We start from the raw sequence: 13,984 nt of genomic DNA on the forward strand, positions 1-13,984 counted from the left end.
CTAACTTAATCTGCATATTTGACACAGGCATGCTGATAGGAGAAATGCAGAATTTGCTTTTATGGTAGAATTCTTTATCTCAGGAGAGACACACCAGTGCTTCACCATCAAACTTTCAAGAGATTCATTTACTAGAAATGTTGGTACTCAGTTTCTGAAGAAATACAAAATATATTGGTAGAGCTGATAAAGAAAAATTTCCAATTCATGTAATCCCATGTATATTTTTATATCAATAATATCATCCCATACATTGCAGAGTGTTCCAGGGTTGCTTCTTGCAGAAATCTTGTATCTTTTAGATCTCTGACATTTGATTTTCACCTTAGGGATGTCAAATTCTTCTCTTTTCAGAGACAACTTTCTCTTTCCTATAGATGGACATGTTAACACTGTCCACAGAAGGAATGAACTCCACTGCAGGAAAAAAAAATTAACCTATTTTTCAATTATTAAGATGATTCCTTTTTACCAGAAGATCCTGAGAGCACAAACTACCATATCACTGGCTGCATACTCCATACAGAAGATTAAAATACACTCTTAAAATAAAGAGTAAATAACTTCAATCAAAATACTTTCAAAGTTCAATAAACTAGCAATATTGTCCAGAAAGCCAGAAAGGTATAATTTATTCATAGTAAGTATTTCAAGAAATAAGCCTATTAAACTGAGATTCAGCTGACGGATAACAAAAATTCAACTCTGCAATACTTAAATTTAATAACACGCTCAGCCAAATGCAAAATTCCATTTCCTGTTAGATCAAAATTTAATTGTTCCACTTATTTATTTTATAATAACAGTTCGTTCTATTAAAAGGCTTATTTATTATTGTTCTTCGGCTACTACTCAAAAACTCCAACATAACACTCTCCCTCTGTATAAAGTTCAGAAGATAGAGTATGTAATATTACGTAGTGCAAGTAAAGGTAATTACCCTAAAAAAATAATTTTTGCAATGTAAAATCCTGACAGCACCTCAATAAAACAAGTATTTCCAAATTACTTTAAAGAGATTGCTTACGCATAGAACAATTTGCAGAATTGGACCCAGAGATAGAAAGAACATGACATATACTCATTTCTATTCACATCCTGCATTCCTGCATTCCGCCTGATTACATTAATGGAATATCTGTTAGCACAACAAAATATGCTACAGCCGTTTAAGGCCACTTACATGTTGAAATTACTAACCAGTTTACAATGCTAACAACACATAAAATATACATTTTTCCAAATCAGTATTCTGCTTAAACGTACTACTGAAAGCACAGATAAATTTTATTTGTGATTGTACTGACTTACCCTGGTAGAAGAATTCACCAAGGAACCATTCAGATTGCCAGTGTTGCACTTGAAATTCAAATGGTGATCAGGATGGTTATTTGCTTCCCAGCTTCCTGAATCACGCACTACCAACTTGTCTGAATTTGCAGATATTTTCTGGAAGGCAGTGCAAGTCATTCCTGTGAAACTAGATGGCTTGATCATAAAGGCCTCCAGAGCAATATTACGAGATACCTGTGAAAACAATGAGAAGAAGGTATGTTGACAACTCCTTAATCATAATTGCATTATTATATGTGCATTGTGTATTTACCGCATATAATTTATAAATTTGCAGGCACACACTTCCATACGTATTTGTAGGGTAAGAATACAGAAGTACCTTAAATCCACCTAGTAAAATTGGTGTGAATCCTTCAGAATTTGGGGCATCATATGAGTTGTGCCGACAAGAAATGACTTCACTGAAGAAAATCACATTAATTCGTACTAATAAATTAATAGAAAGAAAATGCTTTGCATAAAAAAAATAAGGGCAGGACAGAGGGTAGCCTAACTCTGTAAAAGTCATGGTACCAGAACAAATTAAATCTTAGCATGAGACACAGTGCGTGACTTGCTGGTCCTATTTTGAACTTACAAAAAGGTTTTCAAATGCACCTTCTTCAGTCACTGATGATTGTGCATACATCCAAAATGAGAGTACTGAAGTCTCATCAAGCAATTTTTTTTTTTGTCAAAATCAGACAAAATCCAGAAGCTTTCAGTACGTTTTTTATACTTTTATATAAAGTAATATATATTTTAAAGGGTAGCCTGAAGATTCTTTTCAATAGTTTCTGAATTCCTAAAACATCCCTTTTTTTAGATTAAATTTCCACCTGTTCTGTCCTTGCGTGAAGGTGATTTTTTTCTACACTTGAATAAAAATGCCAAAGATCATTAAGAATCAAATAATTTTTGTATTAAAAATCCAGTGGCTGTTTATTGAAGACTCCTAAAACCTGAAACTAGGTTTACTTCAATAATTTTTTGTACCATCTTCAGATAGCCTTTCAAGGAGTTAAAAAATTTACTGCTTGAAGAATACTATTACCCATATCACGGTAATCAAGCTACATGACTCAGTTAAAACTCCTGTGTGGTAACCGTTTTTCTTTAATCTTGGGAAAAGCCGCTTAATTATTCCTAACTTCATGTTTCCTGCTGTAGAATGGGCATAACACTAGTTCCCTATATCACATTTGTGAGGTGATGGTGAATAAGATGTTTGCTAGATAACGTTGTTATGAGGATTCGAGTGATTTCATAACTGTGAGCCCTATTTTTAAAATTTTGAATATTAAATTCTTTAAACACTTGGTGTTTTCCACTCCCCAAATATAGCTGTAAAAGGCTTGACGACGTTCAAACAGTGTGAACATGCCATTCTCAGCATATAGAAACAGATGGGTAAAATGCAACATAAACCAGTGTTCATTACGTAGGATTGTAAAACGAGCTAGAAAATGGATACAGATGAACTCAGAGCAAAATTATCCATGGAAACAAGCCACAGTCAGGTACATGTTATGAAAAGCCACAAGCTAATCTTGTCTCTAAGAAGTACAGATACAGAAAATGATAATTTGGTGTCCGTTTCCTAAACCTCACATAAAGACACCATTCAGCAGAAGGGCCAAAGGGGATTGTTACCTGGGTAAGCTGAGAGCAGCGCACAAACAAAAAGCCATGTTGCAATTAGCCTAAAATAGCCTGACAGTCTCAGTGGCTGGAGAATGAAATGAAAACTCTTCAGAGGTGGGTCTGAAAACTATTGCATGCGCCTGACAGAGCCATTGAGATATGTTTTATCATCAGCTGGAAGTCTTCTTTTTCAAACTGCACATCTGACATGTATACACAGAAATAAAATAGCAAGAGCAAAGACGCATCTCAGAACAATACTGAAGGTAAATTAATTTGAGGGCGCTGAGGCATACAGATCCACCTGGGGAGCTCTCAGTTGCCCAGGGCACTCCCTGCCCCTCTGGCTGTGTTCAGGGCCTCTGAGGGGGCTCCCAGCACCTTCCTCTGCCCCATTGTCAAGCTGAGGCTCCTCCAAGGGCCTCACCTGAACTCCATGGTGGCTGCGCTGCAGCCTGGCCACCAGCCCTGTTGCCCCAGGCCAACCATTGCCCTGGGACCGGCCTCCTCACCACAGCCTGGCCTGGCAACCCCCAGGCTGCGACCGAGCCCGGTTACCATCACCAAGGCCTTGGTCAATCTCACCTTGATCTGCTGCCTTGCATTCCCCGTCTGGCCTCATCACCACCCCTGAGGATGTGCGCCCTGGGCTGGGGCTGCCCCTGGCCTGCCCCGCTCCCCGGCTGGGGGCAGCAGGACAGGCCCTGGCTGGGGAGGCCCCGGCCCTCGCACCATCCTGACAAGAACCTGTTGTCTATAAGACTTCTCTAAGATATTGAATACCATACAGCAGAATAACGTCTTCTTTGTTTTACCATTATATGATTATTGAATGAAACATTAAATAGACTTAATATATACATATGAAATTACCTAGTATTTGGAAGTTGCTACTGGCTGTTTTTCCTGTGGCGTGTTTTGTACACCATTTGACTGCAAGGGAGACTTAAGAAGGTCTGAACAAAGGCATCCATCCTGGTGTTTTTCTGACCTTGAAATTAGTCATTTCACAATCTCATTGAATTGGAAAATAATTTTTGTCTTCCAAAAATGATGTAGAGTAATAGTCATAGCTCCCAAGTAGCTTTTCAATGTATAGGGAACACAGACATGCATATGTTATACCACTGACACAGTTTCTAGTGGTTCCTTTTTTTCAGGAACCATATTATATGCTAGCGTCTAGCTAAGCTTTGCGGGTTTTATTTGCTGTTGTTTAAAATAAAGAAAGCAGATGCAGTTTCTGTGAGACAGTTTGCTGGCTGGCCTCCCAAAGGAACAGAAGTGTTTGGTATTGTGTGAGATGACACCAGAAAAACTCCACAGCTTTGTTTATTTAAAAATTGCACTAAACAGTAAACTAATTCTCCTACAAAAACCTATAAGAAGCAAAAAAATAAGGCATGCCAAAAAGGTTAGTGACACAGATCTACATCTGAGTACACAGAATTACCGTTTGCAGCAATGTCAACAGCTTCCTGGAGCAGTGACAGGAAAAAAAATTACCTTTGGCACTTGACATTTAAAAAAAATCTAAGTATAAAGCAACAGAGCCCCCCTAGCTGTCAAATTGCAAAAAACTTCTAAAAGGCACATTATTGTCTCTGTTTTTTTAATATAAACAAATAAATATTTTCAGCAAATTTCGTTCTTTTATGTAAACAGGAATTAAATAAAAAACTTCCTTTAGAAGACAGTCCAATATATTTTTGTCTTTGTTTGAAAAACTGCTTTTCTAAAAATATACAGTGGAGGAACAAAGACCATTATGTTATTTGGCACATCCTATAATTCCTTTTTTGAAACTAGCATTGAATTCACTTTTAAATAGTGTCTTCATATAAATGCAGTGGAAAATTGAGAAAATAATAAAGGTTTTTTAAAATCAGCAAGCAAAAAAGCAAACCAACCCAAGGGGTGATAAGGCTTTAAAATATTTATCTGAAATTCTAAAAGGATAAATTTCAAGCTTCTGATTTAGATGCATTTCTGCTATTTCGATGTTGAAACTGGCAAAAAGACAGGTTCTCAGTATCCAAATGACAACCCCTCAGTATCTAAATGACAAATTCATGTAGGTGGAGGCCAAGAAATAAGAACAATTTTTTCACACAGCTTGCTTCTAAAAATCTAAAACTAACCACCAATTAGTAATCTTTATGACAAGATATACTTCTTTTTGATCATTTTCTTACTGCTTTAAGCAAGTATCCTCTCTTGTAGAGGATTCTCTGTAGAATCCTCTCTGAAAGGCAAAAGATCTTCGGGCAGCAAGGGAGCATATTGTCTTTTCTCTTATTAAAAATTTCACTCCCTCAACTTAGACCTGCTGCAATAAACCCATATACAATAGTGAAAACAATAGAAACTGAGTGGATAGTATGAACACTAGAAAGATAGTGTTGCAAACAGCCTATTGTAAGAATAAATATAATAAATTGAAGTCAAGAAAAAACACTTTTTAATACCATCAGTGATACTCAAACAATATTTTGGTCTTCCAAATAGAATCCAGGAGAAGAAAAACACCACCACAGAATCTATGTAAATCGGCTATGCTGTGTATCTGGCTTACACAATCTCGCTTGTCTGTATACTAGTTGGGTATAAAAATTGTGAAGAAAAATGACATTTTTAAAATACATTCAGACAAAAAGCTTTGTAATTTTATGAAATACCTTTGATATAACTTGAATATTATTGTTCAGTATTTGACTTGCAATGTGTTCCACACATCGTACAATCCTGGTGCAGGCTTTGTCTTCCTTTTGAGCCAGCCACAACACATGGTCATCGACCAACATTATATTGCTGGCAATTTCAATAAGAGCATCCCCAATCTGGAAGAGAAAAAAAACAAAACCCCAAAAATGGTATTATCTGCAAATCTCGCAAAAATTGGGAAAGAGTACACAAGAGTACAATTGAAAGCAGGCACCTTATTTCTCTTAGTAACCATCATTCAAAGACAATTTTGATTCTACTAAGAAAGTTAAATGGACAGAAAAATAAAGACCAAGAAAAGAAAAGTGCACTGACTTCAAGAAAAACCTTCTTTAGTCCCAATTTTAAAGCTTATCTTTGAGATAGACCACAAAAATTGAATCTCTCATTGGGTGATAAATGGAATCCCAGAATTATCACACTCTTTCTTAAATGAATTAAAATTGACCATGCCCCTCTAAAGAACTGCTTCATGTTTAATGAAAGACCTTTGCGGGGGAGGGAAGACGGAAAATATATTTGAAAGACATTTTTGTTACAAATATAGTGAGGTAAATTTGAGATATAACTCAGGTGCTGACAACAACCTGCATCATCTCATTGACTATACAGAAATGTGTAGGCTTATAGTTTTGGGGTGTTTTAATTCAATCTTTTGGCTAACCCAAAGTGATAAATCTTTGTTTTGCCAGATGACATTTTGCAGATTGTGGTAAGTATGACTATGTGTTTCAAATTTTTATTAGTATATTACATTTAGAAAGGAGAAACACCACTGTGAATATTTTTTGGTGATTATTTCAAATTGAAATGACAATATTTACTTTTTGAAATTCTAAAACTGAATTTGAGATTGAAAAATTGACATTACCGTTATTTTTGAAGGCAAAATATGCCAAAGATATACAAGGTTGTCGCAAGTAAACCTGAATAAAAGGGTATATGGAAGAAAAAAAATGACTGAGAGAAATATAGCTAAAGAAAAGTTCAACAGGCTAAAAAGTCAAACTAATAGAAACAGAAAAATAATGCAAATACACAGATAATTCAGTAGGAAGGAAAAAAGAAATTCAGCAATAGTGAAAAAGGTTTAAGGAATGACTGAGGTTATGAAGTTAGTTCTGCATTTTCAATAAAAATACAGAAATTTCACATGCATTGCAAGGGACACAGAAATAATGAGATTATATGTGAAATTTTATGTGATGGTTCCTGAAAAATTCAGTCTGTTTTTGAGAACATAATTTCTAGATGGCTTTTGACAATGTGACAGACAGAGTTATTGATACAATGAATAATAATAAAACATATTAAAAGACTGGAGTGATTTATGAGAAAAGACTAAAGCATACACTAATCAGCTAAGCAATAACTAACTGAGAGCAGAACAATAGTCTATAAATACACAAAAGGAGAAAAATAAGGAGAGGAAGTAATTTATATTATAATTAAATGCATTAATGAAGAGTAAAGGCATGGCATTTAAAATACAAAAAATCAGGCTAATACGTGTACATCTTCCTGACAAAAAGTTGTAGTATATTACAAATATGTCCCCAGTGCAGCTGTTGAAGCTCTCTTGTTTGAGAGCTAAACCACCAGATGAGACAAAGTACCACTAACTTGTATAAAAATTAATAATCCTGTGCTGACTGGGAGAGGCACACCCCAGAGAAGATGTACAGAAACTGTACTAGTTTAGTTAGAATGCTTTTTAAAGTGTTTTGATAAGTCACAGAAAACCTCTATGTATGTATTTTCGTTAATTTCTAATGGTTTTATATAAATGTAGTTTCAGCTGCTAGTCAATTCCAAACTAATATACCTTTGTTCATATGTTGCCTTGTATGAAATGAAGTTCAACCCTATTTATAATTACACAAGTGCAGCTTCATGTACGGAACTACTGACACTTTAATTTCGCATGTATTTTTGTACCTTAGGAGTGAGCGTTTGGAAATGGGTGTTACTAAAGAGCTCAATGAATGAGGAACCTACTTAGTGATCCTGAGAGAGAAAAGTCCAAAGTTCAAAATAGAAGGACACAGAGACAAATTAGCAGAAATGTTCTAAATTATGAAAACAATAAGGGATTATGAAGTAAGAGATCTAGAGATAAGTGGTGGAGTTGGAGATGCTTCAATACTGAAAACCAGAAACTGAAACACATTTGAAAGGTGGAAGAAATCAATTAAAAGATTAGAGATGGTGTTCAGTTTTAATGGATAATGCATCAGCTACTAGAAAAACAAAGAGGCTTTATGGAAAAATCCAACTGTTTATTTTGGATGGTAAATTTTTGTTTTGTCAGGAAGCAGTAGATCTTATCAGAATTTTGAGCTGAAATACAGTTGTAGCTTTGAAACATGACTCTTGGAGAACATTTAATAATACACTTTAAGTTTGGCGTATAACGATGACATTGAAGTTGGAGGCTTTCTCAAATTGGCACTAAAATGTTAACTGTTACAATCCCCAGAGCCAGAATGGAATGAATATTGCCAAACCAAAAGAAAACAAATGTTTTAACTATAGTTATCATGTGTACAAATATTACAGGTTATGAAATCTTTATGCAAGCAGTTGCTCTGAAAATTAAGAGTAAAAACTACGATGAACATTGCTGTTCTCTATAAAAACCTATTTTTCCCATAGGGTTTGCATAACTCACCGATTAGATTTCCCTGTAAAAATACCATATGTTATGCTAAAGGTTTCTGTAGGAAGTTGTACTTAAAGACACTTTATCTTCACTTTACATGAAGTGATACATGCTTTCAAAACTCAGGGAAAACCTCCTGATAAAATGGAGGAAACAAAAGCAGCATGTCTAACTCCAGTGTCCAGATGGAGATGCACCTTGAGTTCATTCTAATATGTTAGACATGGTAGAAATTAAAATGAAAAATAAAATTAAAGTGGCTTATTGAAAACCAATTTCTATTCCTCATCAGCAACGCCTTTGTCAGTCAGGTAAGATGGATTAGTTGTCCTTTTTGGCATAAAGAAACATATCACAGTATATGCAGAACATTTGCAATCAGAATACCAGCAATCAATTTTAGAAGCTACTCTTCAGTGAGTGCCTGCATACATTAAGAACAGGGACATATGTGAAGACTTCACTTCTAAGTGACACTTTTTTTCAGCATAGAGAAGATATCTTACATCTTCAACTTCATCCACGAAGACAATTAACTTTTCCATTATATAAGCCAAATATATTACATCCATTTTATCCACAAAGTGGGAAGCACCTCTTGTGTAGGCTGTCAGCTGGCGGGAAAATTCAAGCACGGTTGTCAAATTTATGTGCATCTGAAAATACATCAGAATTGTTAGGTGTAATAAACCAGGTAGCTTCATTCTCTTTTAAAAACTAGAGATCACATCCATTTGTATAATGCTTGCAATAATTTCACGTGGAGTTATATGCATCAGTAGTAGCATGGACATACATTTCAAGGGCATTTGAATGTATCTTCAGCATTAGGTGTTAGAATTCATTGCTCTTATCTGAAGACGCAACCACAACAGGCCAACAAATTTTGAAGATTTTTGTCTACTTTTTCTAGACTGTAACTAACTGGCCTCATAAAATATGATACCAAGCTACTAACCTTGCCTTGCCTATATCTTTAGATCATCATGACAAGAACAGTATCAGTGGGGGTTCATATATACAGTGGTGCATGGGGGAGAACAGGGGACAATGGTAGTAAGTTGAAAGAAGTTCAGACTGATTATGAAAAAAATCTTTTCTGCCATGAGGTTAGTCAGGAATTTGAACAGGTTACCCCCAGAGGTTGTGCAGCCTCCGTCCTCAGAGCGTTTGAAGACGTGGGTGGCTAAAGCTCTGAGAAAACTGGCTTAATCTCATTGCTTACCTCGCTTTGAGCAGGAAAACAGACTGGATTCTAGAGACCTTCCTTCCAAACAGAGTTATTTTATTATCCTATAATTCCAATGGCTCTGTTGATACAGTAATTATTCTTATATAACTATGAACGCATCTGAAAATAAACTTCCTATGATGTTATCTAGCACTACTAATTGGGAAGAAATGATCAAGGAAACTGAAAGTGGCAAAAGTTAGTATGGCAGTTACAGGTCTGTGCCATCTGTTCCCTGTTATGCTCATTTTTTATCATTAATTTCTATCCATTTACTTTTTTATCTCATTCTCCCTTTTACTTATCCATAAGAAACCATTTAAGTAATGCTTTTTTGGAAGGCATCAAAAAGGCATTCCAAAGTAGGCTTCATTTCTGCAGCTCTTTTAAATATATTATGGACAATGGCAATAAGGAAAGGCACTTCAGCTGACAAAAGTCTGATACAGGACTTCAAGTGAAATTAACATCTTTCTAGCAAAAATGGATGAGGGGAAGACAAAGGAAGAATTGAAGTGAAGCACTGATGACCCTGCCAACATTACTAATGGCCATCTAGACTCCAGGGACCCAGAGAAAAAAAATACTAAAATAAATGCTGTGCACTTACTCCTAGTACAACTTCAATTACCAAACACATTGTCTTTCAGGTAAAACACTTTGTTAAAAGTCAAGCTATCTCAAACTTGTGGTTGAACAGACCTTTTCTTATGAGCTGTTCAATAAAATCAGTACTAGAAAAAAGAAGCCCTAGATTTCATACCTGACTAAAAGCATGAAGAACTTGAGTTACTTCTTGTGAATAAGGACATTCAGAATAGTTTTCTTCATCCCAGCGTCCAGTTCGATTACATTTACGCCATGCCTTAGACTCTTCTGCGCCATTGTGAAAGGCAATGGAGTTAAATGAATACTGGAGACAGGGGTGGTAAGCAGTTATCCCAGCCAAAGTTTTGGGCCATCTGTGAACAACAGTGTAATAAAAAATTACAACATGAAGCTTCTTTTTTAAAGACAACTTACAATATAGCAACAATATGCAGAGTATATGAGAAAAAAGGCTATTTTAAATTTTACCTCTGTAATGAATTACTTTGTTTCCTTGGAAAAATGTCAAAATTATACAGGTTCGAGTCTGGCTGGTCACACATTACTTCTGCATTAATTCCAGGAAGGTGTTTGGTTTTAAGGAAAAATGTATGGATAGCATTTTCCCTGCATTCATCTTTACAGATTGCACAAAGCAGAGCAGTAAATCCATAAAGCAAAAAAACCCCAATCTATTACTAAGTGCTGTAAAAGGTAAATGCTCAAAATGTACATGACAGTCTTTACTTTGCATTTTGACTCAACAGTCCAAAGCCTTCTCTGCCACAACATGCCAAAAAGCAAAAATACCTGAATGTGTCAGAAACCAATAAACAAAATTTCAGCAGAGATTACGTCTCATGGAGGAGGAAGGAGCTAGCCCTCAAAAATTAACTATTTAGATATACATGATTTATGTACTGTGATTCCAAGACAGCCTTTGAAAACAAACTATAAATCAAGAGCAGCCAGAATTGTTCTATTTAGCTCATGGGTCTATTATACAACACTCCCTTTCTGTATATCTGCTGCATTCTCTAGAATGGCACAACTGGGTTCTATTTCTTTTGGTACCAACTCCATTGTCATTTCCAGGCTAGTATGCACATAGCAGGATCAGGTAATTGGGAGAAATCAAACAAAAGCAGAAGCATATCATCAGAAAGTCAGCATGTCTGGAAACAATGTGGTTCTTACTTTAATTGCACTGATGTAATGACTGAATGCAACCAGTCATAAAAATATTCTGCCTGCCAGCGAAGCCACACCTTGACAGTCAGCCTTTGCTCAAACACATGTATTATCCCCTCTTAGTTATACAATGCAGACCCATTTGGACATTGTCACACCATATACTGAAGGATTTTGGGCTATGTAAGTTTTCCTCATTTTAAACAAAGAAAAGGTAAGAAGAAAAATATTTTTATATGTCATAGCTAACTGTCACTGGAATAATTCATTTTGTGATGTAAAAGCAGTTGATGCAAAATGAAACATGAAAGGAGCTTCACAAAAATTGAAGTATGTACAATAGTGTACTCTTTGGACAAAATATGGCCATCATAGGGAAAAACTCTTAGGACATAAGGAAAGTTCATTCTGCCTCACCGTGCCTAATTCTTACTGCAGTTGTGCAATTATAAATACCACCTAGGCTGGTCAACTGAAAGAACGACACTTCCCTAACCAGCTGATGCTTTTTTCCTTCCCCCTGCCACCCCCCTCAATAAAAGAACTGTTCTTTCTAACTTCGCTGTTGTGGTTCAGCTCTTTCTACTTCCATACTTGCTATTTTACCAAAACTTCAAAAACTTTCTAAGAAAAATACCTGGTGTGATACCTGCATCTCTGAGGACAAACCTTTGGAACAATTTCAAGAGCTAATGCTGAGTTTGAGGCTGATAAATTCTCTATAATTTTAAATTCATTCCCTCAAATGCCAAAAGAACCTATGGACTCAGCATCCTTTTGATATACATTTTAAAAATAAATTTGTATGTATTTCTAGAAGGATGATCAATAGGGAGTGAAATGGGCACTCCTGTTCTTGTGATTTATATAAAATGACAAAAATGCCCCTGGTGTTAGTTTGTGCAGTCTGCAGAATTTATATATATTTATTTATGAAGAAAACAATGCCATTTTATGGCAAGAACATGAACTTCATAAAGTTGTCACCTAAAAGATTCAGTATGTGTTACCTGATAGGAAGTATATATATATTTTTTTTTTTTTTAAAGGTCAAATTAAAATACATTTAAGGACATTCACTATGAGAAAACACAATGACAGTTTTTGTGATGACAAAAAAAATCTATAGCTGAGATTATCAAAGATCTCTAATGGATTTTAATCCATATATAGGGATTATGTATCCATATATAAATAGACATTCAGCAAATGTGTTATACCTACTGGAACTGAGGTTAACACATAATAAAATAGCTTCGTAGTAAAGAGAAAACAGATTATGTGAGTTGGTTTCTTCATTCCTTTCTAAGTCATTCCTTTATTTTTATTCAAACACAAGAAACAGTAGTAAAAGGACTTTTAAAAAGTTTTAAGGGCAACTTAAAAATGAAGAGAGGCTTTCAGGTCAGAAATATTTGCAGAAAGTTCTGGTGTTCAAGAGAAGCTTCCTCGCTCGTCTACTTTTCCTTTCATTAACTATTCAAGCTGAATTCTTATTATAATTCACTTGGTAACAAATTACCTTCTTGATTTCTCAATGGGAAAGCCATCATACATCAGTGTTATTGTCAAGCAGGTAATTATATTTTAAGAGCTTTATGCATATCATTGAAGTATTTTAGAGCTAACTGAAAACAATACCAAATTCTACAGAATCCTTAACTGTTTTTTCAGTTTATGGGTATTAAAATTAAAAAGCCCCACCAACACGTGTAGTTGAAAGCAACGATGAAACAAAAATTACATTTAGTCAACAAAACTGTGCAGACTCTAAGATTCAGATAGCAGGTTAGATGTGGCTTCTAATCATGTGATATATTCGTGGAACTGTGTCTGTCCTTAAGATCACCTCAAACAATCTGCTTGTTTTACTGAGTAGTTTTACTTGCTGTTTTGATTCTCTTCAGTGAAATATTTTACTAGCTTTTTTATGTTATTTGTTACCTCTAATCTCAGCTGAACAAAACCAGCAGAACTGAAACAGGTTAGAAAAGTACTGAGGATTTAATCTTCTAATGCTTTATAGCAGTGTTATCATATTCTGTAATTTAGAAAAGACCAAGAACAATTTTGAACCCTCGCTAATTTAGCTGTAAAGAGCCTACATCTTTTGAATTTTTCCATAATCTCACACTAAGAAATTAGAAGAAAGATTCTCGGACTTTCACAAACCACTACTGCTCTTGAAGCACTAGCTGCCATTTCCCATAAAAATCACACAGGGCTCCTCCTTCCTCCTATATTACATAAAAATGACAAGAAAAATAAGTGACATCTTCGTAACCGACTCTGAAGTATCATGTAAGCATGAATATGGTCTGTATCTGTATGAATATATATGAATATAAAATCAGAAAATCATACCTGAAATCTCCCTTGTTGTTAATAACTCTTTCTGCAGGGCAGTAGGGCGCAGCTGTTTCAAGTACCACGATCTCTACTTGTTTAGTGCTATTTCCATAGGAATTGTTGACTAGACACTCCCAGTCTCCAGTTGCATCAATATCAATGCTGGATAGGATAAGTTCACTATAAAAATAAAAGATTAAGCATTGTATATACTTAATTATATAGAGATTGAGTTATTGGTTTTCTGACATTAATTTATC

General features: G+C 35.3%; 1 protein-coding gene across 1 annotated transcript in view; it reads right to left on the reverse strand.

The window, feature by feature from the left end:
- The window catches only part of ADGRA1 (adhesion G protein-coupled receptor A1), a 278,773-nt gene that overhangs the window by 120,999 nt on the left and 143,790 nt on the right, over positions 1-13,984 (reverse strand). The window contains exons 8-12 of the mRNA XM_074591674.1: positions 13,740-13,904; positions 10,360-10,558; positions 8,872-9,021; positions 5,658-5,819; positions 1,312-1,527 (exon numbers count right to left, since the gene is read on the reverse strand). Coding sequence (XP_074447775.1) covers positions 1,312-1,527; positions 5,658-5,819; positions 8,872-9,021; positions 10,360-10,558; positions 13,740-13,904 — 892 coding nt within the window. The remainder of the gene's footprint in view (positions 1-1,311; positions 1,528-5,657; positions 5,820-8,871; positions 9,022-10,359; positions 10,559-13,739; positions 13,905-13,984) is intronic.

Source organism: Larus michahellis, chromosome 6, assembly GCF_964199755.1.
Source record: "Larus michahellis chromosome 6, bLarMic1.1, whole genome shotgun sequence".
Taxonomy (NCBI): domain Eukaryota; kingdom Metazoa; phylum Chordata; class Aves; order Charadriiformes; family Laridae; genus Larus; species Larus michahellis.